The following is an 11,308-nucleotide window of genomic DNA, read 5'->3' as shown; positions in this document are numbered from 1 at the left end:
ACTTGTCCGACATGTCGAAAGCCACTCTTTGTTGGTCGGCCTCAAAATGAAGCAAGCTTCAATATGCGGGAAACATCAAGTGAAGAACCACATGTAAGCCAAATAGGTCCAGGGCTTGATCAGCCAAACGCTGGTATAGACATGCTATGGCTGCTGGATTATTTCCCAACCCGACGCCAAATATGGAAGGCATTTCTTGGAGGTTCAAATTTTTATACAGCCTTTTTGCTTCTCTGTCTATTTTTAGTTTCCAGTTGTTATTTTATGTGTTTATCAGAATGGCATTTTTAAAGTTCAAAACACTATATTGGGACCTAAAGTATGCGTAATGTTTCTTATTGGTCTCTAAAGCTTTTGTTATTCAGATAAATTTGGACAATGTTCTGAATAAATCATGAATAATACTCCCTCTGTTTCAATATTATAATACATTTTTTAAAAGTATCATGTCTAAAAATATAAGGCATTGTGGGTCTTTCAATATGCAATTGATAAGGTTTTTCCAAAATATCCTTAATTAGAGGGTGTAATTAATAAATTTCTGATTGAGATGCCTTATTAAATAAAGGTAAATATGGTAGAGTGTGTATTTTAAAGACAATTAACTAACTTATTGGAGGAGTATAATGTGGTTAAAAGTACATTATAATATGGACAGATAGAGTACCTCTCTTGACTGATTTATGTTAACAATTCACGTGTGTGTCCCTAGGGTAAAAGGACCAAGAGCTGAAAAACAGTAAGCTTATGAAAAAGAACTCTAATTGGTGGCATTGGGGAAATACTCCTTTCGTCTCATTTTATAAGACATTTTTTTAGTAAAATTGTGAATGCTGATGAAGCCAATTAAATACAGTTTGGAATCTTAATTTTCTGTAAACTTTCAAAAATACCCTTCATTTAATAAGGGAGATAGAGAGAAAGAATATATTTAAGGAGAGAAATAATAATTGGAATATTCTCATTAATGAATTGTTATTTTCTCAAAATCTCTTATGCTATGGGACGTCAAATCACTCAAAAAACATCATGTAAAATGGATGGAGGTAGTATTATTTTGCTGCTGAACTCTGCTTTTTCTGGACAAATCTGTTGCGCCTGAGAATTGTCGAAGGGCTGCCATCAAATAATGGTTCAAATCTCATACCCCATAAAGTATGGTTTGAATCTACTGCTAACATATGAGTGGATAATTTGTAAGTATCTCAAGTGTTCTTTGAGCTATGAGTCTTGTCCTTACCTTGATAAGCCTTTGATCCAAACTTTACCCAAAAAAAAAAAAAATGAAGGGCCAATTCTATAGTTGGACAGATTCCACACCTCACAATGTAACTGAGATGATTGTTTCTCTGAACTCTGAAAATCATACATTGTGGAGCCTATGGTCTGTATTGTCTATTTCTAACGAGGACAACTGCCCTAATAAAAGTTCACTTTGGAGCGTCATCTTTTGCACATGAGAGGAAAATTATGAGCTGTTCATTTTCAAATGAAAAACTGTGGGAAGAACTGCATAGTACATGAGCCAGAATTGTCCAATGTCCACACACACACACACACGATGATGATGACAGCAAGTAGCCTTATGTTACTTGGTGAGGTCGGCTTAATGTCCATATATGTATATATAAGCCCTAAATGTCATTTTTTGTCCAGATCCAAAAAATGTTTGAATGCACAATGTTTTAGTTTTCACTAATGGAAAAATGATTTTTCAAGATGACTAAATACACTGATAATATCATAATATGAGCAACTGAAACTTCAAACTTTCTATGATACATTTTCCCCCTAAAATTAGTTGAAAAATTTAAGCGTTTTGTTGTGGTTCACAAAATGGCATTTTGATGAATTGATTCACCTTTTTGGTTTGGCTTTACATTTCTCCTATAAAGGGGTGCAGCAGGACTGGACTCAACTTGTTGCATTCTGGCCAATCAAGGTGGTGATGCGCTGGTCCCTCTACTGCAATCAGATCAGTTGGATTGGGAAGAGTTCAAATGATGATGAGACATCTTGCATCTGTTGGAGAAAATGCTCAGAATGCCCTTGAAGATACTGCTTGGAGCCTTTGGCCTATGAATACTTCTCAGGCTTCTGGAAGTGGTTCACGGTTTCCTCCGAATGGGAGGTTCCCTGGAGGGTCTGATAATCTACATATGAGGAATGCCCACGTTTTGCAAATGATAATCTGGCAAATATTCCTGGCTATGGCTGAGACTGTTCGGGAGGTTCTACCTCATATACCAGATGACATAATTTTCCAGGTATGGTTTGTCTCAAGATAAAGTGTTTTAGTATTCAAAATTATTACTCCCTCTTTCCTTATATATAAGGTGTTTTTTAATCAAATCGCACATACTAATAAAAGTTATTTAATTGAAAGCACATAAAACCATAACAATTTAAACAATTTTGGCTCTAATAATGTCACATTAACATTCATGGTAGTATGTAAAGCACATAATTAATATGTCTTCCTTTTTTCAAGGCAATAAGGGAAAAATTGTCTAATTATTCAAAAAAAAGCGTGACATCCCTTGTATTTAAGGACAAAACAAGCTTCTAAAAAAACCCTTATATATTGGGATGAATGGAGTTGGTTGTAAGTAATTTTAAGATTTGGGTTTGGAATGCTTGATGGCAATTGAGTGCAGTTTATGATCCAGCTTTCCACTTTGTTTTGGTTGTGAACAGGCTACGAGTGGCCCACTTTGTGTAAAATTTACCTAATACCCAGATCGTTCTATAGATCTTCTGAATTTCATCCTCTTAATGAGATCATCAAGTATTATTGAGGTCAATTAGGTTGGCACATGTTTGATGTGACGAAGAGACCTATTCTGGGAAACCATGTAATGATAATTTAACTCTTTGTTTGATGGGAAGAGAGTAGGGAGGAAGAAAGAAAACCAGGAGAGAAAACATGAAAGAAAACATATTTTCACTTGTCTGGAAAAGGAGAGAAAATTAGTGGGAAGGAAAAGTAGGGAGAGAAAATAAGGTGTGGGTCCCACCACCCTTGCCTTGAAATTTTCTCTCCACATGTGTAGAGATGTTGGGAAGACAGCATTTCCTGTGGTGCCCTCCCTGCTTCTCGACCTCTCCCACTTTCAGACCTTTGCACCTTCGTTTGCTCCAGCGTCGTTCTGATTATCTATAGTTCATTGTCTGGTTGTCAACAGTGCAAACCAATCTGATTTACTTAAATATTTTGCGGGACTGCATGCTAATAATATATATATTTATTTTTTACCGAATTATTTGATTTTAAAATATAAAAAATATGAAAATATATTTTTAATTAAGACGGGAGGGGCTTCCCCTCCCCTTCATCATGCCTTAATCAAACATGGGCATGCCTTAATCAAACATGGGCAGGGAAACCCCCAACCCCCAACCAACCATAGGCTCTGTAACTACCATACTTGTAGGCACTGTCTTTGATGGGGTTCATATGCGTCTCTGTTATTTAAGTATTGTAATGGGAATTTTTTTCGTACTTGTCTTTGTATTAGGAAACTCTTCTCTCAACTTTTTCATCATGTCTAATGTTATTTATTTTAAGTAGGTTGGTCTTATGTATTTCTTGGAGTCTGAAAACTTGAGTTGTATTCTTTACAGCTTGTGAACAGCGCTGCATGCTTAGATTTGATATTGATATTGATGATGATGATTGAGTTTCCTGTATTTTTACTAAAATGAAATAAAAAGGATGGTAAGATGGCATTTGTCCTGTGAAACTCTAATTATGGTGTACTTACACTGTGGAATATTTAATGCATGATAAGTTTGTGCATTTGCTCGAATGTTTCACGTTTAATGGAATCAGTAGTTCTTGGCATTCTTGTTTATGTTAAGAATTAAGATTATTGCTTGTCTGGATAGGTTTTAGAATCTAAAGCTTTAGAGATACTACAGGACTGCAGCGGACAAATTCTGTGTCAGTTACAGTGAATAATCTTCTCCAAATGTGATGTATAGTTTGATATTTGGAATAGGATCGGAGAGAGAAAGTCAGGGAGGTGGGTCCCAGTTTTTCTCTCTCATGACTTTTGTGTTGTCTTTCCCTCTCATGCGCGAGATTATAAATTTGCTGGAGATAGTTGAGGCAAGATATTTCTGCACGCAAGCATTTGGAGAATTTGAAGTCAATCTTTTGAAATTAATTCAGATGAAATAATGGAGAGAGAAAAGAAAAAATGTGGGACCTATTTGCATCTTTGTGTTATTTCTCTATTTAATTCAAGTGAAGTTCAATTAAAAAATCTCTAGGATGCTTGTAACTTTAGGTTTTTGAGTTACCAATGTCCTTGGAAATTTATAGGTTACATTTTTTGTATATAGGGTCAGCAAATATACGCAAGAAAGATTGCATGAGTATAGGTTCTGTTTCCTCCTCTTCTTGCATTAATTAATAAAAAATGATTGTGATTTTCCATGATGCCTAATTGGGTGTCATTTAATTTAATTATATTATATAAGAGAAATATATTTGATCATGTTAATGTTGGTTTAATTGCCAAATGGATACATGTATGGAAGATATATTTATGAACTCTGGATGAAAATATTGAAATATTGGTTTGATATGGGAAGGAAAAGAAAGGCTCCTTTTGTGGTGCGAGGCAAAGCAATACTCACTCCATTGTTCTATCTATAATTTTTAGAACTTTTTTTTTATTCTTATAATAAAGATGTTAGTATATTTTTTTATAAATGGATCATTATATTTTTATTATATCGGAAAGGAACAAAAAAAAAGTATCCCATAAATTCATTTTGAAAAAGAGATTTGTTTATTATTTATAATAATTAGGTGTAAAGGTAGAATATTGTTATGCTTTTAAGTGAATAATTAATTTTTATTGATTTACATAATCAATTAAAAACCTCTCATATATAGGGATGGAGAGAGTAAAAGGTAAAAACAAATCAATGTTTATATTCTTTTTAATTATAATATAAAGCAGCTTTAAAGATTTTATTTATTTAAAATTATAGGTATTAGATAATTTTTACATTTATTTTATTTTTTACCATACTTGTACTTTATTTATTACTCTTTTTTTAAAAAAAATCATGCATTAAAATTGTAATTATTATTATTAAGGTTTTTATATAAAGTATTTAATGGGGTATAGATAAAAAGACATGAATATTTTAAAAATTTAAAATTTCAAATAATATTATTTGTAAATAGTAAATTAATTAAGTATGACTTATATTGTAGTTTGGAGGAAGTATTTTATAAGGATTGGTATGGTGGAAGGAAAAGAAACTAAGTGTCTTGCATGGTTTTTAGTGCATATAAGGTCTCTATAGTGAGGGTGATATTTTGTTCGAAAGTTGGTTTTAAAAGAGTTGTCATGCTTGCGTCACAGTGCACATCATAGCAAGAGGTTTTCTCCCGCATGCCATGTCTCGCGACAAATACAACAAAGTGGACTATGTCCAATTTGCCATCATTTGATGTATGCTTGTGCTGAATTTTTTTTGCAATGTTTCTGTATTTCTTTTATATATATTTTAAATTTTTATTTGAACTTAAAATACTTTTTTAAAAGGATTTTTTTAGGATCTCAATTTTAACTATTTTGAATTCAAGCCCTTGCCTATTGTAATGACCTAAAATAGTGTTTTATTTCATTTTCATTATTTGATTTTGGTGACTTAGGAGGTTAAACATATAGTTTAGTTTTTTTATCCTTCAAGTACTTGGAGTAAGTTAAATCCTTCTTTGTTATGCATGCAACTTAACAGTAACATTTCTAAAAAAACAACTGTGTTAATGATCTTCTAATTAGGGTTATGCCAAGTAATAGAACCACTTAAATATGGCATATTTTAATTTTCTCTTCACACAAAATTAATTTTTAAATGTTTATTTATTTATATTTTTTAATAAATGATGATATTTATAAGCTATAAAATATAATATTTTATCAATTCATTTGATATCCGTGCAAAGCATGGGCCACATACTAATTATTCTTAAATTAAAATTACTTCCATGCATGTACACGTTGCATATCTTTTAATACTTAATGGAATAATATTGTATCATTGTAACTTTAAAATGATCATGGTGTTTTGTGAAAAATTCAAGGATAAAAATATAACTTAATTCTTTTTCTTTAATAAATGCCATGAGGACTTTTCATCTTATATAGTTATCGCAAATTTTATTTTATTTTACATAACCATATATTTATCTTTAATATTCTCATGCAAGCTCTGTGAATTTTTGTTTTTTAACTAAAAGAGTTTGGAAGTTAAATCATAAAATTCTCATAAGTTGTTAAAAAGATTGGTTGAGTATCTTTCCTAAATTTAGAATGATAGCTGTGTAGAAATTTAAAAGGGTTTTCTCTTTAGGTTGTATATATTCTTCCTTGTAAATTCCTTTGTGAATGATGGTATCATTTTCCAATTAAAAAATAAATTTAAAAGGGAATGAAATTTCTTTTTTTGCTAAAAAAAGGGGATGGCATTTTTGTTTAGTTTGAGGCCAAAAGATTCTAAAATTTTAATAATGGAATAAGTCATTTAGTAATTTGATATTGTTATTTCAAAATTTGGTATTAATATTTTAAAATTTGACACTACATTTTTTTTTTGGGTCAAAATTTGACACTGAAACATCAAAGCTCGACAAATCGTTTGTTATTTGATATTTCAGAATTTGATAAATAAACAACTTTGAAATATTATTGTCAAATTTTGACATATTGGAATATTAATGTCAAATTTCCAAATTTCAGTGTTAAATTACATTCAGAAAAGAAAAATCTTAAAATTTTGTAATATCAATATAAAATTAACTTTTTTTTGTATAAGGATAACCTTTATTTTTTTTACTGAAATTTCAAAAATTTTTGTCCTAAATTAAACTTAAATATCATTTTATTCTTTACATATTTAAATTAGTAACTAAAATTATATTTTCTCTTATAAGAAATTCTTGCAAGAATTTGATACACTATGTCATCTATGTTTCATGCAATAAAAGTACACTAATTCAATTAAATAAAATATTATATATTATTATTTTTAATGATTTTATTTTTGAAATAGAATGTCTTCTTAATTTCTTACATTTTCTCTTTATTATTATCAACAACATAATCAATTTACATTTATAGCCATTTGAATTGCATGTTTTTTATTTGATGGAATATGAATAATATGGTGCATTGGATCTATATAATATTTTTTTTTACACTTGTATAATATATATACATGTGTCAAAAGAGTTGGATCTAACAAAAACATTAGTGTTTCATAAGATAACTAATTAATGTTTGAATCCACTTGTAAGAGTTGTTTGCCGACCTGCTTCTCAATAGAAGAACTTCTTAGAGCAATTAAAAAAAAAAATACATTCATATAATATTAATATAATTATATAAATATAAAATATACTTGGTTGTAGTTGTCGGGTCATCTTGATGCTGGCGGGCCGGATCCTGGAGACCCTGTTAGGGCTAATGCTATGTATAAGTTTACATGGTTGTTTAGCAGAAGAAGCTCGCAGTCGCGCGAAGAGCTAAACCGTTCTTTGCCTCATCACAGTTTACAACACCGACTGGCCGTTGCTCGTCGCTTGCGTCAGTCGAAGAGAAATTGGTGAGAGGGCTAGAGGGAAGGAACCAGTGCTTCCACCATTAGTTTTCAAAATCTTGATAGTGGTCAACGAATTGGCATTGAATTGAAAAAAGTTTTGGCATTTATTCCTAATCGAATCTGTGACGCACATAAACGATAATTTTACCATTCACTCCCACCTCTAACACTGAAGTTTGCAATTGTAGAGAGTGTGGAATAGAGAATGGGGAAGGCGGATTACAAGAGGTTGAAGGGATGTCAGAGCTTCAGGCAACGATTAGTTCTAGCCACCCTCTCAGGTACTTCGGTTATTATCGAGGATATTCGCGCAGACGAGACTTTCCCGGGTCTTCAGAAACACGAGGTCTCTTTTCTTCGTTTGCTAGAGAAAATCTGCGATGGTTGCTATGTCGAAATCAATGAACCTGGTAATTTCATCTTTCCTGTTTTCTTGTAAGATTTATTTTTTTGAAATTCTGGAAATTGGTCTTGTGGGGTCTGAATTCGGTTTTATTTATGGATAGCTACTAAATTGAAGTACAAGCCTGGGGTTATTATGGGTGGGAAGAATCTTGCGCATGACTGTGGTGTTAGTCGTTCCATTGGTTACTTCTTGGAGCCACTGTTAATTCTTGCTTTATTCGGAAAGAAGTCCCTCGAGATTAGACTCAAAGGTAATTTCTTGTGCCTTTTTAAACATGATGCATTTTACTGAATGACTATAAAATGACCCAAACCGAAGAGAAATAGTGGAGCATATGCATAACTTATATTGGTAAACTTTTGGCAATTGAGTGCCATTTGATGTTAAATTCATTGGAGATAAGTTGGGTCAATTATTTTTCCCCCTTTGGTAATCTTGTGATATTATCTCTGATGAGTGATCGCACATAGTTCTAAAGTTATCATGAGGTTGTAGGATAACTGAGGAAATTATGTTTGTTAATTTGATTGGTAAACTTTTTGGTAATTGAGTGCCAGTTGATGCTAATTCATTAGATAAGTAAGGTAATTTGATATATATTTGTATACAGTAATCTTGTGAAATTATGGCCTATGAGTGCATAATTGTTATTGGGCGCTAGCCGGACTTGGACTGGTGTAGTTATGGAAAGTAGCTATTAGTTTCAGTTCCTCTGGCTCTTGATGATGGTTGCACGATATGCTGTTATGTTTGTACTATGAGTTGGTAACCTCTAAATTACAGGGATAAATGTTAACTAGATTTTTTTTTTTTGGGAAAAAATAAATATATGAACTAAGTGATATACGAGAGTCAAAGCAACAATAATGGGATAGCCAGATGATCTGTTAGTTACAACTGTTCAATATTATGTTATCAGGAATTACAAATGATTCTAAGGATCCATCAGTTGATTCCTTCCGTTCTACCACTTTGCACATACTGAAACGCTTTGGAGTCCCTGCTGAACGGTTGGATCTTAAAATAGAGTCTCGTGGAGTTCCTCCAGAGGGTGGTGGGGAAGTTGTTCTGTCTGTTCCTATTGTTCAGAGTCTAACTGTGCGTATCTGAATTCATTGCTAATTTAAATGATTTATGATTATATGATCTTATAAATTTAGTAAGTTTTATTTGTGATCTTACATGTTCTTCCTAGCAGGCAGTTTCCTGGACTGATGAGGGCATGGTTAAGAGGATTAGAGGAGTTACATTTTCCGCCAGAGTGTCTTCTCAGTTTGAAAATAGCATGATTCATGCTGCCCGCGGAATCTTCAATCGTCTGCTTCCAGATGTACACATCTTTACAGATCACAAAGCTGGTTCACAGGCTGGAAAGTATGATTTCTTTGATTCAGTATATACTTTAATTTTACAATTTGTTTATATATTTGTTAGGCATTTGGGGAATCCCAAGTTTGATTGCATAACCTTGTCTTTGTTGGGTGATCTCCTCTTAATAACATAGGTCACCTGGATATGGCATTTCACTTGTTGCGGAAACTACTTCTGGTTGCTTCATTTCTGTTGACACTTCTGTTTCTCGTGATCATGCTGAAGAAACTCCCGACTTCACAGATGATGAGAAGAAAGAACTGATACCCCCAGAAGACATTGGTCAGCAAACTGCTTATGCTTTACTCCAGGAGATCCAGCAGGGCGGAGTAGTGGATTCAACGCATCAGGTCTTATTTCTTAATTAAACTGGCCCTTTTCACTCTCGATGGCCAATCTTTTTTATTTTCCTTTGCTTTAAGAAGTTCCGAGGAATGAAACATTGGTTAGTTGTTAATAGAGTTCAATGACATTGTGAGATCTTTGTAGCCAATCTCACTGAATGGAATATGGCCGCTTCTTGTTATTGCTTTGAGAAGTCTTGTTTCTGTAGTTTAATGCATGTTTAGCCAAAGTAAGCCTAGCTCCTAGATAATTGCTTTTCCTTGATACTGGAAAAAGTATACAAGGTTCCACTCTCATTTTATTTTCTTGTTCCATTTGCTCGGACCAATCTCTTTCTTTCTGTAATATTGTTCTTTGGTATGCAGGGCTTGCTATTTCTTCTCTGCGCGCTATGCCCCCAAGATGTTTCCAAGATTCGTGTCGGACAGCTATCACAGCATGGGATAGAAACACTGAGAAACATAAGGGAGTTTTTGAATTTAAAGTTCGTCATAAAGCCAGATCCAAAGACTCACACAGTAATTCTTAAATGTATCGGTTCTGGCTTGAAGAACCTTTCAAGGAAGCTGTCTTGAAGGTGATGAGTCTATTCTATGCATTAGTATAACGTGCCGATTTTTGTTTTCTACGAGCTCCTAGGACTTATGCTAGAGCATTTTTGACTAACTTACTATAGTTCCTTTTTCTATTGGTAATTCACATTTTTTGGCTGCAATGTATCAAAATATCTTCTATTGATGATTTTTTCTTGGCCACCCTCTTTAGTTGTACTCATCAAAAAGTGATGAGAAAATTTTCTTGGCTAGGAAAAATTATGAAGTTGACATTTACCCTTGGTGGAAAAAAAATAGAGATGAAGCAAAACTAGGAGGGAAAACTCTTAAAAATGGTAAAAAAAAAACAATTGTTTTTTTTTTTTTTGAAATTTCTCCTTAGTTTTCTCTCCGCCCTATTTTTTTTCCACCTTTTCTCTCCATCCAAATCAATACTTGAGTTTTGGCCAAAAAAAAAAAAAAATCAATACTTGAGAAGATTTTTTTTTTAAAATGGATTTAAATGACTTACTATTCTATTCTAAGCAATGTTTTAAAAATTAAACCAAATGATGAACCAAAAAAGTCAACGAGTCACAATTTTTATGATTTAATTGGTTAAACTGGTGAGAGGATAATTTAATAAAAAATATTTATACACATTAAAAAAGAAGGTCAAAATGGTTTAATTGTTTTGGGTCTCAAAGAATTGCTTGGGTTAAAGCGGGTTAACTTAGATCAATTAGAATGAGCCAAATGTTTTGATAGGTAGTGTATTCCTCCCGGGCGCACTTCTGTTGGCAAGTAAAATAGTCTAATAGGATCTGTATAGTGCTTTATCTTGACATCTGTGTTAGGCTCTAAAGTTTGTGTTAAAACACTGAAAGAAATCGCATGAGAGTTCAAAAAATGGAGGTCACCGTGATGGTTAATGGAAAAGGCAATATCGAATGGCTCTTCAATAAAAAAGATAGGAAGTTGATTCTCAAGTTAAACTAAATCATACCCTACAGCAGCAATCAACCAT

The 11,308-nt window shown here is 32.7% G+C and overlaps 2 protein-coding genes across 4 annotated transcripts; both read left to right on the top strand.

Moving 5' to 3' along the window:
• Positions 1-1,956: 1,956 nt before the first annotated feature.
• Positions 1,957-2,804, top strand: LOC129301305 (E3 ubiquitin protein ligase RIN2-like). The gene is made up of 2 exons (XM_054939876.1): positions 1,957-2,267; positions 2,698-2,804. The coding sequence occupies exons 1-2, from the start codon at positions 2,001-2,003 to the stop codon at positions 2,731-2,733; spliced, it is 303 nt and encodes a 100-aa protein (XP_054795851.1). The 5' UTR covers positions 1,957-2,000; the 3' UTR covers positions 2,734-2,804.
• Positions 2,805-7,479: 4,675 nt separating this feature from the next.
• On the top strand, positions 7,480-10,503 carry LOC129301306 (probable RNA 3'-terminal phosphate cyclase-like protein). 3 transcript variants are annotated; one of them, XM_054939879.1, is made up of 7 exons: positions 7,480-7,629; positions 7,815-7,972; positions 8,133-8,282; positions 8,952-9,130; positions 9,231-9,406; positions 9,537-9,753; positions 10,114-10,503. In XM_054939879.1, the coding sequence occupies exons 2-7, from the start codon at positions 7,864-7,866 to the stop codon at positions 10,321-10,323; spliced, it is 1,041 nt and encodes a 346-aa protein (XP_054795854.1). In that variant the 5' UTR covers positions 7,480-7,629; positions 7,815-7,863; the 3' UTR covers positions 10,324-10,503. The 3 variants fall into 3 exon arrangements, with proteins under 3 accessions (XP_054795854.1, XP_054795853.1, XP_054795855.1); XM_054939878.1 differs by having other exon boundaries at positions 7,815-8,036; XM_054939880.1 differs by having other exon boundaries at positions 7,535-7,972.
• Positions 10,504-11,308: the final 805 nt, after the last annotated feature.

This window comes from Prosopis cineraria, unplaced genomic scaffold (genome assembly GCF_029017545.1).
Source record: "Prosopis cineraria cultivar Desert tree isolate PC_DT_omini unplaced genomic scaffold, ASM2901754v1 PC2033, whole genome shotgun sequence".
NCBI classification, from domain to species: domain Eukaryota; kingdom Viridiplantae; phylum Streptophyta; class Magnoliopsida; order Fabales; family Fabaceae; genus Prosopis; species Prosopis cineraria.
Note: the sequence above shows the minus strand (reverse complement) of the source record. Positions and strands in the feature narration are given on the sequence as shown.

What these genes read in the sequence shown, in the direction of transcription:
- LOC129301305 (XM_054939876.1), top strand. Translation starts at nt 2,001, where the DNA reads ATGATGATGAGACATCTTGCATCTGTTGGAGAAAATGCTCAGAATGCC. An exon ending in CAGATGACATAATTTTCCAG is followed by an intron (nt 2,268 to 2,697) that starts GTATGGTTTGTC and finishes GGTTGTGAACAG; the next exon opens with GCTACGAGTGGCCCACTTTG.
- LOC129301306 (XM_054939878.1), top strand. Translation starts at nt 7,832, where the DNA reads ATGGGGAAGGCGGATTACAAGAGGTTGAAGGGATGTCAGAGCTTCAGG. An exon ending in CCTCGAGATTAGACTCAAAG is followed by an intron (nt 8,283 to 8,951) that starts GTAATTTCTTGT and finishes TTATGTTATCAG; the next exon opens with GAATTACAAATGATTCTAAG. An exon ending in CTATTGTTCAGAGTCTAACT is followed by an intron (nt 9,131 to 9,230) that starts GTGCGTATCTGA and finishes TCTTCCTAGCAG; the next exon opens with GCAGTTTCCTGGACTGATGA.